Source organism: Sciurus carolinensis, chromosome 17 (assembly GCF_902686445.1).
Source record: "Sciurus carolinensis chromosome 17, mSciCar1.2, whole genome shotgun sequence".
Lineage (NCBI taxonomy): Eukaryota > Metazoa > Chordata > Mammalia > Rodentia > Sciuridae > Sciurus > Sciurus carolinensis.
In genome coordinates, this window is record NC_062229.1 from 648,085 (window position 1) to 659,260 (window position 11,176).

At 61.1% G+C, this 11,176-nt stretch overlaps 1 protein-coding gene across 4 annotated transcripts; it reads right to left on the reverse strand.

Annotated features, from left to right (window-relative positions):
* Positions 1 to 2,349: 2,349 nt before the first annotated feature.
* On the reverse strand, positions 2,350 to 10,783 carry Mbd3 (methyl-CpG binding domain protein 3). Of its 4 annotated transcripts, none has more exons than XR_007105925.1 (7): positions 10,503 to 10,783; positions 6,031 to 6,190; positions 5,675 to 5,812; positions 4,571 to 4,661; positions 4,017 to 4,194; positions 3,104 to 3,364; positions 2,350 to 2,953 (listed from the first exon to the last, which is right to left on the reverse strand). XR_007105925.1 is itself a non-coding variant. In XM_047531967.1 (7 exons), exons 1-6 carry the CDS (start codon positions 10,610 to 10,612, stop codon positions 3,172 to 3,174), a joined length of 870 nt encoding a protein of 289 aa, XP_047387923.1. In that variant the 5' UTR covers positions 10,613 to 10,776; the 3' UTR covers positions 2,350 to 2,953; positions 3,167 to 3,171. The 4 variants fall into 4 exon arrangements, 3 of the variants coding, with proteins under 3 accessions (XP_047387923.1, XP_047387924.1, XP_047387925.1); XM_047531967.1 differs by having other exon boundaries at positions 3,167 to 3,364; positions 10,503 to 10,776; XM_047531968.1 differs by having other exon boundaries at positions 3,167 to 3,364; positions 10,599 to 10,771.
* Positions 10,784 to 11,176: the final 393 nt, after the last annotated feature.

An 11,176-nucleotide genomic window follows, 5' to 3' on the forward strand; every position in this document is an offset into this window, starting at 1 on the left:
CTCTCCAGACTGGCCCCAGAGAGAGTAAGGCTGGGATCTGGAGACAGGCTTCAGGTCTCCTGAGTCTTGGAATGTGTGTGTGTTTTAATTGACATATATCAAAATTCTCCCTTTTAGAAGTAGACAGTTGTACAGATTTTAGGACAGTCAAGACTTGTGCAGCCGCCAGCGTTGTCAGGGCTGGGGTTTGGCCCACAGGGCTGGGCTCCATCTCCAGGAGAGGAGTGGACAAGGGGAGGGGAGACTGGGAGCACAGTACCTGCTTCACATGCAGCCAGCGAGGCTGGGGCCACCGTCCTCACCCCTCAGCCCCCAAGGTGAGGGTGTGGGCACAGGGCCAGGGGACACGGGACACTGCTGCCTCCTGGGGCAGTGTGAGCATCCGAGGCCCTGGCCGCTGTCGCACAGTGCAGGCCAGGGCGGACTGGCGCGGGCACTCTGAGGGCATGCCACCCGCACAGGTCCTGGGCCCGGGCCCTCACCCCACATCCTGCAGCAGCCAGGGCGGGCTTGGGCGCCAGTCTGGGTGGGGCATGGCAGCCTGGCGGGAGGCACTGGGGTGTGGGGCCTCTGCCCACTCAGCTCCCTCCCAAGGCCTGTGAGGGAATGTAGCAGGTGCCTGACTGGCCTCACACACCCGGGCCCCATGTCCGCTCCCAGAGCCCACTTTTGGATGCAGGCTGCCCCTCTGTAACACTGGACTGCATCACCTGGGCCCACTGGGGCCCTGGGGAGAAAGGAGAGTTCAGAGGGACCCGAGCCTGGGAGGGAGGTGACAGCTCTGTTGGATGGACTGATGGAGGAGGGGCCTGGTGCGGAATCGGGGGTCATTCCACCTTCACAACCATGTGTGGAACCTGGCTCTGTCTCATGGCTGCAAACACCTCTGAGGCCAGAGTGACCAACTGGGCCTCTTGGGGGCGGAAGGCCGGGCAGAGGCAGAAGTCCCGTAAGGGCTGGGCAAAGGGAGGACAGTCTCATCCCAAGACCCTGCCCAGCTATGGGATGGGGACAGAGCCCGGGATCAGCAGGGGTCTTGGGTGCCATGGAGCTGGGCAGATACTCTGGAGGCTCAGGTCCAGGGCATCCCCACCTTGCTGGGCCAGGCAGTTGGGGATTAGGGAGAGCTGCTGAGGGTCTGGGGCAAGTGGGAGCCAAGGGTGAGGGTGGGCGAGATCCTGGGCTGCTGGGGCCCCAGGGGACCTCCTGGAGCACATCCTCCTTTTCCATTCTTTCTGGTGTGAGGTGGGTGGGTCTGACCTCACTGGGCAGTGGAATACGACCACGACCAAGCGCACTGGACCATGGTGGGCCTGGGGCTCCAGAAGCCCCTGAAGGGGCTTAGAAGAATGCCCAGCAGGTGCCCATCTTTCTGGCAACTTCCTGCTTTTTATTTCACTGTTATCCCTGGGTCCAGGGTGTTGGCAGGGTGGGGGGCCCTGCCCCAGCCCCACTGCCACCCTTTCATCATCCACTGCCAGGTGCTAGTCCAGGGACCCTGACCCCTGGGTCACCTGGCCCTGCCTGGATGGGCTCCCACCTCACGGGCACACAGAAGCCCTGGATCCTGAGAATCGACACAAGGCTCCGTGCCACGTTCTTGGAAGCATCTTTATTCAGGTACAGGGCCCACTGCAGGTCTGTGACCCCACCAAGCAGGACCCCTGGCCTCAGGGCCACAGCATGGCCCCTAAGCCAGGCTCACAAGAGCCCAGTGCCAGGAAGATGAGCTGGACCTGGCAGGAGCTCCCCCGCAGCCCCGGGGAGTGTGCCAAGGTTTTGTGCTTTGAGAGGTGACAGCATCAGTCTGGCACTCCAGGCCAGTGGCCCTGAGGCCAAGGGGACAACGTGGGTCTGACAGTGACTTTGGCAGGTGATCCCACCAAGGAAGGGATCCTTTCATCCGCCATCATGCCAGGCTCAGCCCTCAACTGCTAGGGATGGTGCTGGCCGAGCCCCAGGGGAGCCAACGAGACACACGTGCTGTGAGCTTAAGGCTGATGGAGGCAGCAGCAGGGCCTCACTGGGCCTGGACGCCTCAGGTCACGGGGAGGGTGGGGGGTCCAAGTCGCAGTCCTTCCCTTTGCCAGTGTGCGTACTGCATCCCAGAGGCTGTGCCGTGGGGGCCCCAGAGATGCCACCCTGGAGGGCCCCCGCCTGTCCCGTGGCTCAGGGCACCACCCCCGGAGGGCAGTTCTACCCTGTAAGGCAGAGGAACCTGGGTGTGGCCCAGGGGTCCTGCCGAGCACCTGCACCAAGGCAGGGCAGAGCTGCAGGCAGTCAGGTGTCAGAAGGAAGCGGCCACCTGTCACCTCTGCTGGTGTCCAAACAAAGGGTCAAACAGCCAAGTTCCAGCCCCATTTGTATCATCCATTTATTGAGGGAAGTGACCTCCTAGGTGGCTGCTGGCTCCTGGACGTCTTCCCTGGGGTTGCCAGCTCTGCCCAGCTGGGTGGCAGCGCAGGGCTGTCCCGATACTGTCCCAAGGGCTGACCTGCTGGCCCAGAGCAGCGCTCCTCACGCAGCACTGACGGGGAGTGACACTGTTTGGGAACATCTCCCAGCTCCTGGAGACATGGCAACTGAGAAGCCTCACGTGACCAGCTCCCGGGCACCGAGTGCGGGCGGCCTGCTGGCATCGCTCCCGCGGAGGCACTCAGAGCCCCAGGGATGAGCTGGCCTCCAGGCCGGGCACCCCGTTCTGAGTTCACACCGGGGGCCTCCCCCAGGCAGGGCCCAGTGTGGGCTGCACTTCTGGGACCCAGGCCCGAAAAGAAAAGCCGCGTGGAGGGTCCCCCAGGCAGGGCCGTCCTCCAGCCGCCCCCTCTCGAGGCCCAGGCGGGGATGGCTGCCCTCCTCCCAGACTGGGCCTCCTTGCTGAGCCTGGTCCCCAGTGTGGCCCAGGGCCAAGTCTGTAGGTGGCCATGCAGCACAGGGCTCTCAGGCAGGGCGTCTGCAAAGGACGGGGAGGGGACGAGGTCAGCAGGTGATGGAGTAGCTCTTGTGAGGCGCCCTCCCAGCAGGGTGCCGGGGCTCCTGGGAAGCCGCCCTGTCCCAGCCGCCACCTGCACACCAGGACGGGGGTGCTTCCTGCGACCCCCACCTGCCAGCCAGCATATGGCCGTGGGTCCCAGGCCCTGGGCTGCAGTGGAGGTGAGCCCAGCACCTGCTCTAGACGCGCTCCAGCTCCTGGTCCGGCTCGGGCTCCTCGTCCTCGTCCTCGTCCTCCTCCTCCTCGTCCAGGCAGGCCTTGTCCAGGGGCGCCTCGCCCTCACGGGCCAGCTCCTCCACGTGGGCCAGCATGTCGGCCATCAGTGCCTCCTCCAGCCGCTTCCGCACCTGCTGCACAAGCTCCTCCTGCTTCCTGGGGACGCGACGCTGGCCAGGGAAGGCGGTGGCGCCCACCGCCCGCCTCTTGCCCTGCAGGCTGTGCACAGGGCGCCCTGCCCACAGGAGCTGGGTCCCTGCCCCCGCTGCTGGCCTGGTCCTGCCATGGTCCCGCCAGCCTGCCTCCTCAGGGCTGCTGCCCCCACTGCCCTGCAGCCTGCAGCCCCGTCTGACCAGCGTGAGCACCAGCACCGTCGGCAGTGCTGCCCCCCACTGCGGTCTCCTCCTCACTGCCCAAGGCTTTGCGTTCCCTCTGCAGTCACTCCAAGGGTTTGGAAAGAAAAGAGGACTCCCAAGTGTCAAGCCAGCGCCCCTGGCCCCCGGGCGGGGCTCAGGCAGGGTCCAATTCCCGGCAACTGCCCGGTCTCTGCCCATGCTTTGCTTCTGACAGTGCGGCCGTGCAGCCAGCAGCCAGCTCCTGCACAGGAGCCAAGTCAGCTCCCTCCCATACTGGGCACCTGCCTGGCCTGGCCTGGCCCGCCCGAGGACACCAACACCCCGTGCCCTGCGGTGGCAGTGTTGGCAGAAGTGTCTAAGCTTTGGGGAGACTGGAAGTGCACAGGTGCTGGGGGCACTGGCTCCTGAGAAGCAGGTGCAGAGGGAGGTAGGGAACAAGGGCCATCAGCTACCTGATGTCCTCGTCGGTCACCATGAACGCTTTGCACAGGGGCTGCGTGGTGTTCAGCCACACACCAGGGTTCTTCTCCACGGCGGCTGAGAGCTGCCCTGTGATGGGCATGGTGCTGGTGTGCAGGGCGCTGGCGATGGCCGACAGCAGAGTCTCATCGGTGCAGCCAGGGCCCACCCCTAGCAGGCAGAGCAGCAAGAGCCCGGGCAGGGTGGGGGTCTTAGGGCTGCTGCCTTTTCCTGAGCTGTGGCTTCCCCCCAGACTTCCGCACGGGTGCGCCGTGACTGCACAACAGGAATGGCACGAGCCTAGCACTCTGCCGAGTGGCCTGCCGGCAACGCCCAAGCACAGAAGTCAATCAGACATCCTCGCGTCTCTCAGTCTTGCTTGTGGGGCGGGGCTGGACCCCAGGGTCTTGTGCATGGCAGGCAAGGGCGCTGCCACTGGCCACACCCAGCCCTCGGCAAGCTCTTGCCACCTGAAGGCACCCGCGTACCCACGGTCTGCCTGCATGTCTCCAGGGCCTCGTGAGGGGCGGGGCTGGGCGCTGCTCACCTTGCAGGCCTTTGGGCAGGTCCATGGTTCTGACAAGCTCCTCTGCGATGTCAAAGGCACTCAGGCCGCTCAGCTTCTTCTCCCAGAAGAGCTGGCCAGGCAGACAGGACAGCACAAGTCAGCCAGGCCACGGGGGAGGTACACTTCCCCAGTGCCAGGGCCACCAAGCCAGGCAGGGCTCCTCATGATGCTGGGCCCTGTCTCTCCCCTCTCTGCTCCAGGCATCTGCCACCCGCATCCAATGGGCGTTTGTGAGTAAGTATTCAAAATAGAAATGGTTTCCTTTTTTGTTGTTGCTTTTCTGGGGGTCGACCTCAGAGGCACTCCACCACGGAGTTACACCTCCAACCTCTGTTACATCTTTTGTTTTCAGACAGGGTCTTGCTAAACTGCCTTGAAATAGCACCCTCCTCTCTCAGCCTCCCAAGGGGCTGGGATTGCAGACATGTGCTGAGGCACCCAGCTCGGTCCTGTTTTCTTTGGACGAGGGACAGAACCCAGGGTGCTAGCCAGTGAGCCACATTCCCAGCCTTTTATTTTTTAAATTTTGAGTAGGTACAGGCCTCTGGGCCTTCCCTCCCTAAGTTGCTTAGGGCCTCACTAAATTACTGAGGCTGGCCTTGAACTTGAGACCCTCCTGCCTTGGCCTCCCCAGTTAGTCACTGGGATGATAGACATGCACCACCACGCCCACCTCGCTCCGCTCGCCCAGCTCAGTTCTGTTTTTTTTTTTTTTTTTAAAGCACATTTGAAAGCCGTTTATGTAGCATTTTTTTCTTTTGCAGTGCTGCAAATCGAAGCCAGGTCCTAGAGCATGCTGAGCCAGCTCTGCCACTGACCCACACCCCAGCCCCACCAACCAGCGTGTTTACAACATGTACTCACAAACTGAGCCACCTACTTAAGAACGGAGGACTGGATGGGAAGGCCACAGGTAGGAAGCCTGGGCAGGGGCCGGGGCTCTGCCTGCTGGGTGCCCACATCCTGTTCCCACAGAACCTGGGTCCTGCAGAGCAAGGCTCCCGGGAGGCAGTGCCACTCTCCCCAGGAAGCCTCCTTTTAAAAGTGGGAAGGGGGCTGAAAAGAAGGCCTCCTGGGGCTCACCTGCCGCGGCTGGTCCGCAGCCTTCTGGGGGTCGCTCTTCACCTTGTTGCTGGGGTGGTTGGTGATCTTGGTCACCGGCTGCTTAAAGATGGATGCTGTCTGCCGCACTGGAAGCGCCGTGTTCAGGTCAGGCTTGCCCTGCAAGGACAAGGCACTCCAGCCGGGCACCACAGCTGGGGCCCATGTGCTGCCCGCAGTGGAGGTACCAGGCCCATGCCCTGTGCGGGCCAGCTGGGTGGGCAGCCCTAACTCCAGGGGCCACAGAGGCCGCATCGGCACCATGTGGCTGGCTGCTCCCAGCAGCACGCGCCCCCACCACGCACCTGCGGGATAGCGCCGCCCCTCCCAAGGCTCACCTTGACCTGGTTGGAGGAGTCATAGCGCACACGCTGGCGGCTCTTATTCATCTTGCTCATCAGCATCTTGCCGGTGCGGAAGTCAAAGGTGCTCAGATCCATGGAGCCCCCCAGGTAGCGCGCCAACTGCGGCTTGCTGCGGAACTTCTTCCCACTGGGGCTGCGGGCAGAGGCGGGTCGGCGCGGGCCTCTGGGCCCTCCAGACCCAGCCAGACCACCGGGAAACCCCCTGGAGACCTCCCAACCCCAAAGCGGAAGACACCAAGACCTACTGCAGTGTGGTTCACAAGGCCAGAACTAGATGGCATTGTTGGGAAAGGACCCAAGGAGAGCAGGTTGAGGGACAGCCCTAGGAGCTGGTTCCTTCGGGTGGTTACCTGGGGGAGGCTGTTCAGGGTCTCCTGTCAGGACTGGGGCCAGAACCCTGGACCCTGAATGTGCTTGCCAGGCGTCCAGCTCCCTCCAGGAACACCCATCTGAGGGCTGTCCAGCTATTGTGCTGTCATTCTGCAGCACTGTGGACTGAACCCAGGCGGTGCTCTTCCTCTGAGCTATGCCCCCAACCCTTTATTTTGAGACAGGCTCCAAGTTGCTGAGGCTGCTTCGAACTTGCAGGATCCTCCTGCCTCAGCCTCCCGAGTGGCTGGAATCACAAGCATGCACCACGATCTGAGTGCTTTGCATGCCACCTGAGGCCATCCTACACAACACCTGGTGCAGGGCGGCACACCCAGCAGGGGGGTGTAACACGGAGCAGAAAGGATGGACAGCCTGGCTGCTACTCAAATGACCTGGCCACTCCACTCCCAGACCCAGCGTGAAAACGTGTTCACATAGAGATCTGTTCATGAATGCTCACAGCAGCATGACTAAATGCCCAAAGGCAGGACAGCCAGGTGTACACGAATGGATGAATGGACACACCTGCAGCGTGGATGGTCAGAGGACCCTGTACTCAGCGAGAACCAGACATACAAGGCCACACAGTGTTTAACTCCAGTGACAGGGAACATCCAGAACAGGGGAGTCAGGAGGTGATGTGACTGCATGGGTGCCAAGGGCTGGGTGACCACTGAGGAGGCAGGCTTCCTTTTGGGGTGATGGCAGTGTTGCTAGATAATGCGAGTGGCTGCACAACGTTGTGAGCAACACCAATGAACTGTACCGGAAGTACATGGGTGTGAGGGTACGTGGTATCCCCAAAACTCACTAAAGTTAGCAGCACTTGCGTGGTGCTCACTAGGCCAGACAGTTAAGCACATCACTTGTACGAACTCAGTACAGTCACTTTCATAACCGTCTGAGGGCTGGGATGTGGCTCAGGGGTGAAGTGTCTGCCTAGTATGCATCAGGCCCTGGGTTCTATCCCCAGCCCTAAGAGGAGGAGGAAAAAAAACCTTTCTTCAGGAGGAGAAAAAGTTTGAGGCCAGTCTCAGCAACTTTTTGAAATCTTGTGGAAAAAAAAAAAAAATTAATTAATTAAATAAAAATGGGCCTGGGGATGTAGCTCAGTGGTAGAGCGCCCAAGGTTGAATCTCCTGTGTGTGTACATGTGTGCACTTGCAGCGTGCAGGGGAGCAGCTGATATTAGTGATGGCTCAACTGCACCCTTCTCTCCTGGAAACCTCTAAGGACAGGATTCTGACCTGGCCCTGGGCAAATGTGAGAAAAACAGGATGGCTCATGGTCCATTCCAGCCAGGAGGAGACCCAACTCTGCAATCACATATGGAGACTCAGCGGCTCCTTGGCACAGCCGCCCCAGCCCAGATCCTGGGAAGGTGCACTGTGCACTCACGGGGCATAGAGGACTCCAGAGATTCACGTCTGCGATTACGCTCTGGGCTGATGTAAAAACTGAGCGCACATGCCCAGGCTGTACACAGAAGCTGAGGCCCTGACTCTGTTTCCAGATTCAGCCACAGGGAAGAAGGAAGCAATCCCAGGAAACACCTGCCCACAGTCCTTTCCCTCCAGGTGCCCGACCTTCGAGAGGCCAGGAACAGAAAATCAGAGACACAGAACTTAAGACTCAGTGGTTGCTTAAAGGGCTTGGTTTGGTGGGACACAGCGCAGCAAGAGTTATGATGATCAGAGGTTTCCTTTGGGAGTGATGAAAATTCTAGAACTGAGTCTGATTGTAGTTACACACACCTGAAACGTGAACAAACTAGAACACCATTAACACACAGTGGACAAAACGTGCAGCCCCTGAACCATAGCTCAGTAAAGCTGCTTTTAAAAAATGAACACAAGACAGCCTCGTGGTGGCCAGGAGCTAGGAGAATAGGGAGTGAAGAACGGGCACCGGGCTTCTCACAAGGTGCTGAGGAGCATGGAAGCTGCCCAACTCTGAATGTACTAAAACCACACACTGTACAGGTCATAGGAATAACTTAGGGAATATGAATTGCATTACATTTTTTAAAAAGATTATGGAGATCTGTATTGACACAGAAAGATATCCCTGGTATTTTATTGAAAGAAAAATGAACACATTTAATAAAACCAGACACAGGGCATAAAAATGAGCACAGAGGCGTGAGCTCTCCTATGCCAGGCCTGGAGGGAGCAGACAGGCCAAGCACCAAGACTGAAGTCCAGGGCAAGGAACACACCTGCACCTCGGAGGGCAGCTCTGCACCATTCAGCTTCACTTCCTACAGCTAGACCCCTATATCTGGGGCTGGGGCCTCAGAGGGGACCCCTCGGCTGAGCTCTGAGAAGCTCCAGAGTAGATGGGAATGCGAAAGGTGTGATGTGATCAGTCTCAGGACACTGGCCAGCCTGACCTTGGTTCAGCTCTGGAGCTGCAGCCAGCCTCCAGGGGCCTTTGCCCAGGGGCCTCCTGCTTCCCTGTCCTTTCCTCAGAGGGGCCCTGCAGGGCTTCCCCAGTACCCTGTAGATCCCTGCAGCTCAGCACGTGGGATGGTGGCTGGTGCCCTGACACCAGGAGGGGTGGACCCACTGTCCATGCCAGCTAAGCAGCCAGGCCCAGAGCCCAGCATGTGCTGCAGAGGTGTTAACTGAGCACTAAGCAAAGGACCACAGAGGCAGACACAGACCAGAGTACCAGTGTTCTTGGAAATGGCTCGGGAGGACCCTGGCCTGAGGCCTCCTCATGGGCCCTCAAACCAGAACCCCAGGAATGTCAGCTTTCTAAAGAGCTCAGAAGGGAGCAAAGTCACAGCTAGACAAGGGCAGCAATGGAAAACAGTGTCCTCAGGAGGACTGCTTGTAGCTCCATTACCAACGTCTACACATTCAGGGGTTGCAAGTCGCACCTCCCTTTGCTGTCCCTACACATTTTTGAACTCAGAACCTGAGCTTGTCCTGATCCTGTCACCAAACTTCCAAACGCAAGCCACCCCTTACTCTATAGCCCAAAGAGCAGACAGCAAAGAACCAGAGACAACCACAGTGCTCAGCTGAATAGGTGCTGGCTCTCCTGGCTCCACACCTGCTCACCCAAGCAGTCTCAGTGCACCCCCAGCACCCCAGCTGGCACTCTGCAGGTGGCGGGCACCCCAACACACTGAAACACGAGAAAGGAGCAATTAAAAGTGATGAAGAATCAAAGGGCATCTTCCAGCCTGGGAATGTAGCTCAGTGATAACAGAGTTTGCCAAGTATGTGGGAGCCCCAGCACCAGAAAGAAAGAAAAAGGTTATCTTTCAAAATCAGGGAGATTAAAAACAGCAGGTGACAAATTTTTTGTTTCACCAAAGGGGTCCGTCCCCGCTGCCTTTCCAAAGCCAAGACCAGCCTCTCCTTCCAAATTAGGGGAGAGGGCTCTCAAAACACTGACCACCAGAAGCATCAACGCACTAGTCTTGAAGGGTCCGAAGGAGCAGTCACAGGTCTCATGCCTGGAGGTACACGACCCGTGAGGGGGAGTGGCCTTAAACATTCCCAAAGGTGGGGGTCCCCCCAAAAGAGGGTCCCAGACACTCTAGGGAACTCACTCCTCGGACTTGAGATGGGCCCAGGATTTTGCATGTTCAAGCAGGTTAGTTCCAGCCCCCCGCAACGGGCACTGCTCCCCGAAACCCCGACTTGACCACCCGCCTCGAGCTCCGCACGGCCCGGGGAACACCCACGAGGGCCAGAGGAAAAGCCCAGCCCCCACCCCGCCCGCCTCCCAGCGCGTCTGGCCGCTGCCGGGCGCCCCTCGCCTAGCTCGCACGTTCCCCGCGGCAGCCAGCACAAAGGCCTCAGTCGCTGGCTGCCACAGGGCCATGCGGTCTCGCGCCAGACAGCGCAGGCGCACTGGGCCGCGCACCCGCGGGCACGCACGCGCACTAGGCCACCGTGCGCCAGGCGGGCGGGCACACACGCTCGACGCACGCTCGCACGCATGACGCACGCACGCGCGCGGCCCAGGCCGCGGCCCGGGGCAGGGGCGCCTAGGCCGCCGCAGAGACCGCTGGGAGGCGCCCGTTGGGGCCCTGCGCGGCCGGCGCGCTCATTCACCTATAGTAAAAGACATCCCTGTGGCCGGCCGACAGCCCCGACCTTCTGGGCACTTCTTCCCTCTCCCAGCCCTGCGGGAGCGCCGGGCACTCCCACCTCTTCCGCTCCATCGCGCCCGGCTCCTCGGCCCGCCTCCGGGCCCGCCGCCGCCGCCGCCGCCGCGACCCCCGCTCGCCGCCGCCTCAGCTGCTTCCTTCGCCGGCACTTGCCGCGGCTGTTCCGGCCCGCAGGCCCCCGCCCTCCGCCCCCAGCCGGGCGCGCGCCGGCTTTGCCGCCCTCTCGGCCCCCTCCCCGCGCTCGCCAGCCCCCGCTCGGGGGGCCGCTCCGCCCACCCGCCTGCGCGCGGGGCCCGACTGCGCAGCCGCGGCGCAGGCCCCGCCCCGTGGCGGCGAGTCCGATCGGCGCACGGCCGGGGGCGGGGCCTGGTGTGCGCGAGCGCTCGTCGGACTCCTGTTCCGAGTTCTGAGCGCCTTGGCCGTTCCGGTAGTGCGGCCGGCTGAGGAGCTGCGGTGGCATGCTTGTCCCGTTTCTCGGAGCATCTCCCGCCTGGCCTTCCTCCAGCTTCTTCACGAGCATCCACGTCCCAGGTGGTGGACCCCAAGTCCCGCCGACACTTTTTCGCGGTGCTGGGGATCTGACCCACGGACTGCACCACTGAGTACACCCCGAGGTCC

What these genes read in the sequence shown, in the direction of transcription:
- Mbd3 (XM_047531967.1), bottom strand. Translation starts at nt 10,612, where the DNA reads ATGGAGCGGAAGAGGTGGGAGTGCCCGGCGCTCCCGCAGGGCTGGGAG. An exon ending in CCTGCCCAAAGGCCTGCAAG is followed by an intron (nt 4,195 to 4,570) that starts GTGAGCAGCGCC and finishes TCTGCCTGCTAG; the next exon opens with GGGTGGGCCCTGGCTGCACC. An exon ending in GTGACCGACGAGGACATCAG is followed by an intron (nt 3,365 to 4,016) that starts GTAGCTGATGGC and finishes TCGCGTCCCCAG; the next exon opens with GAAGCAGGAGGAGCTTGTGC.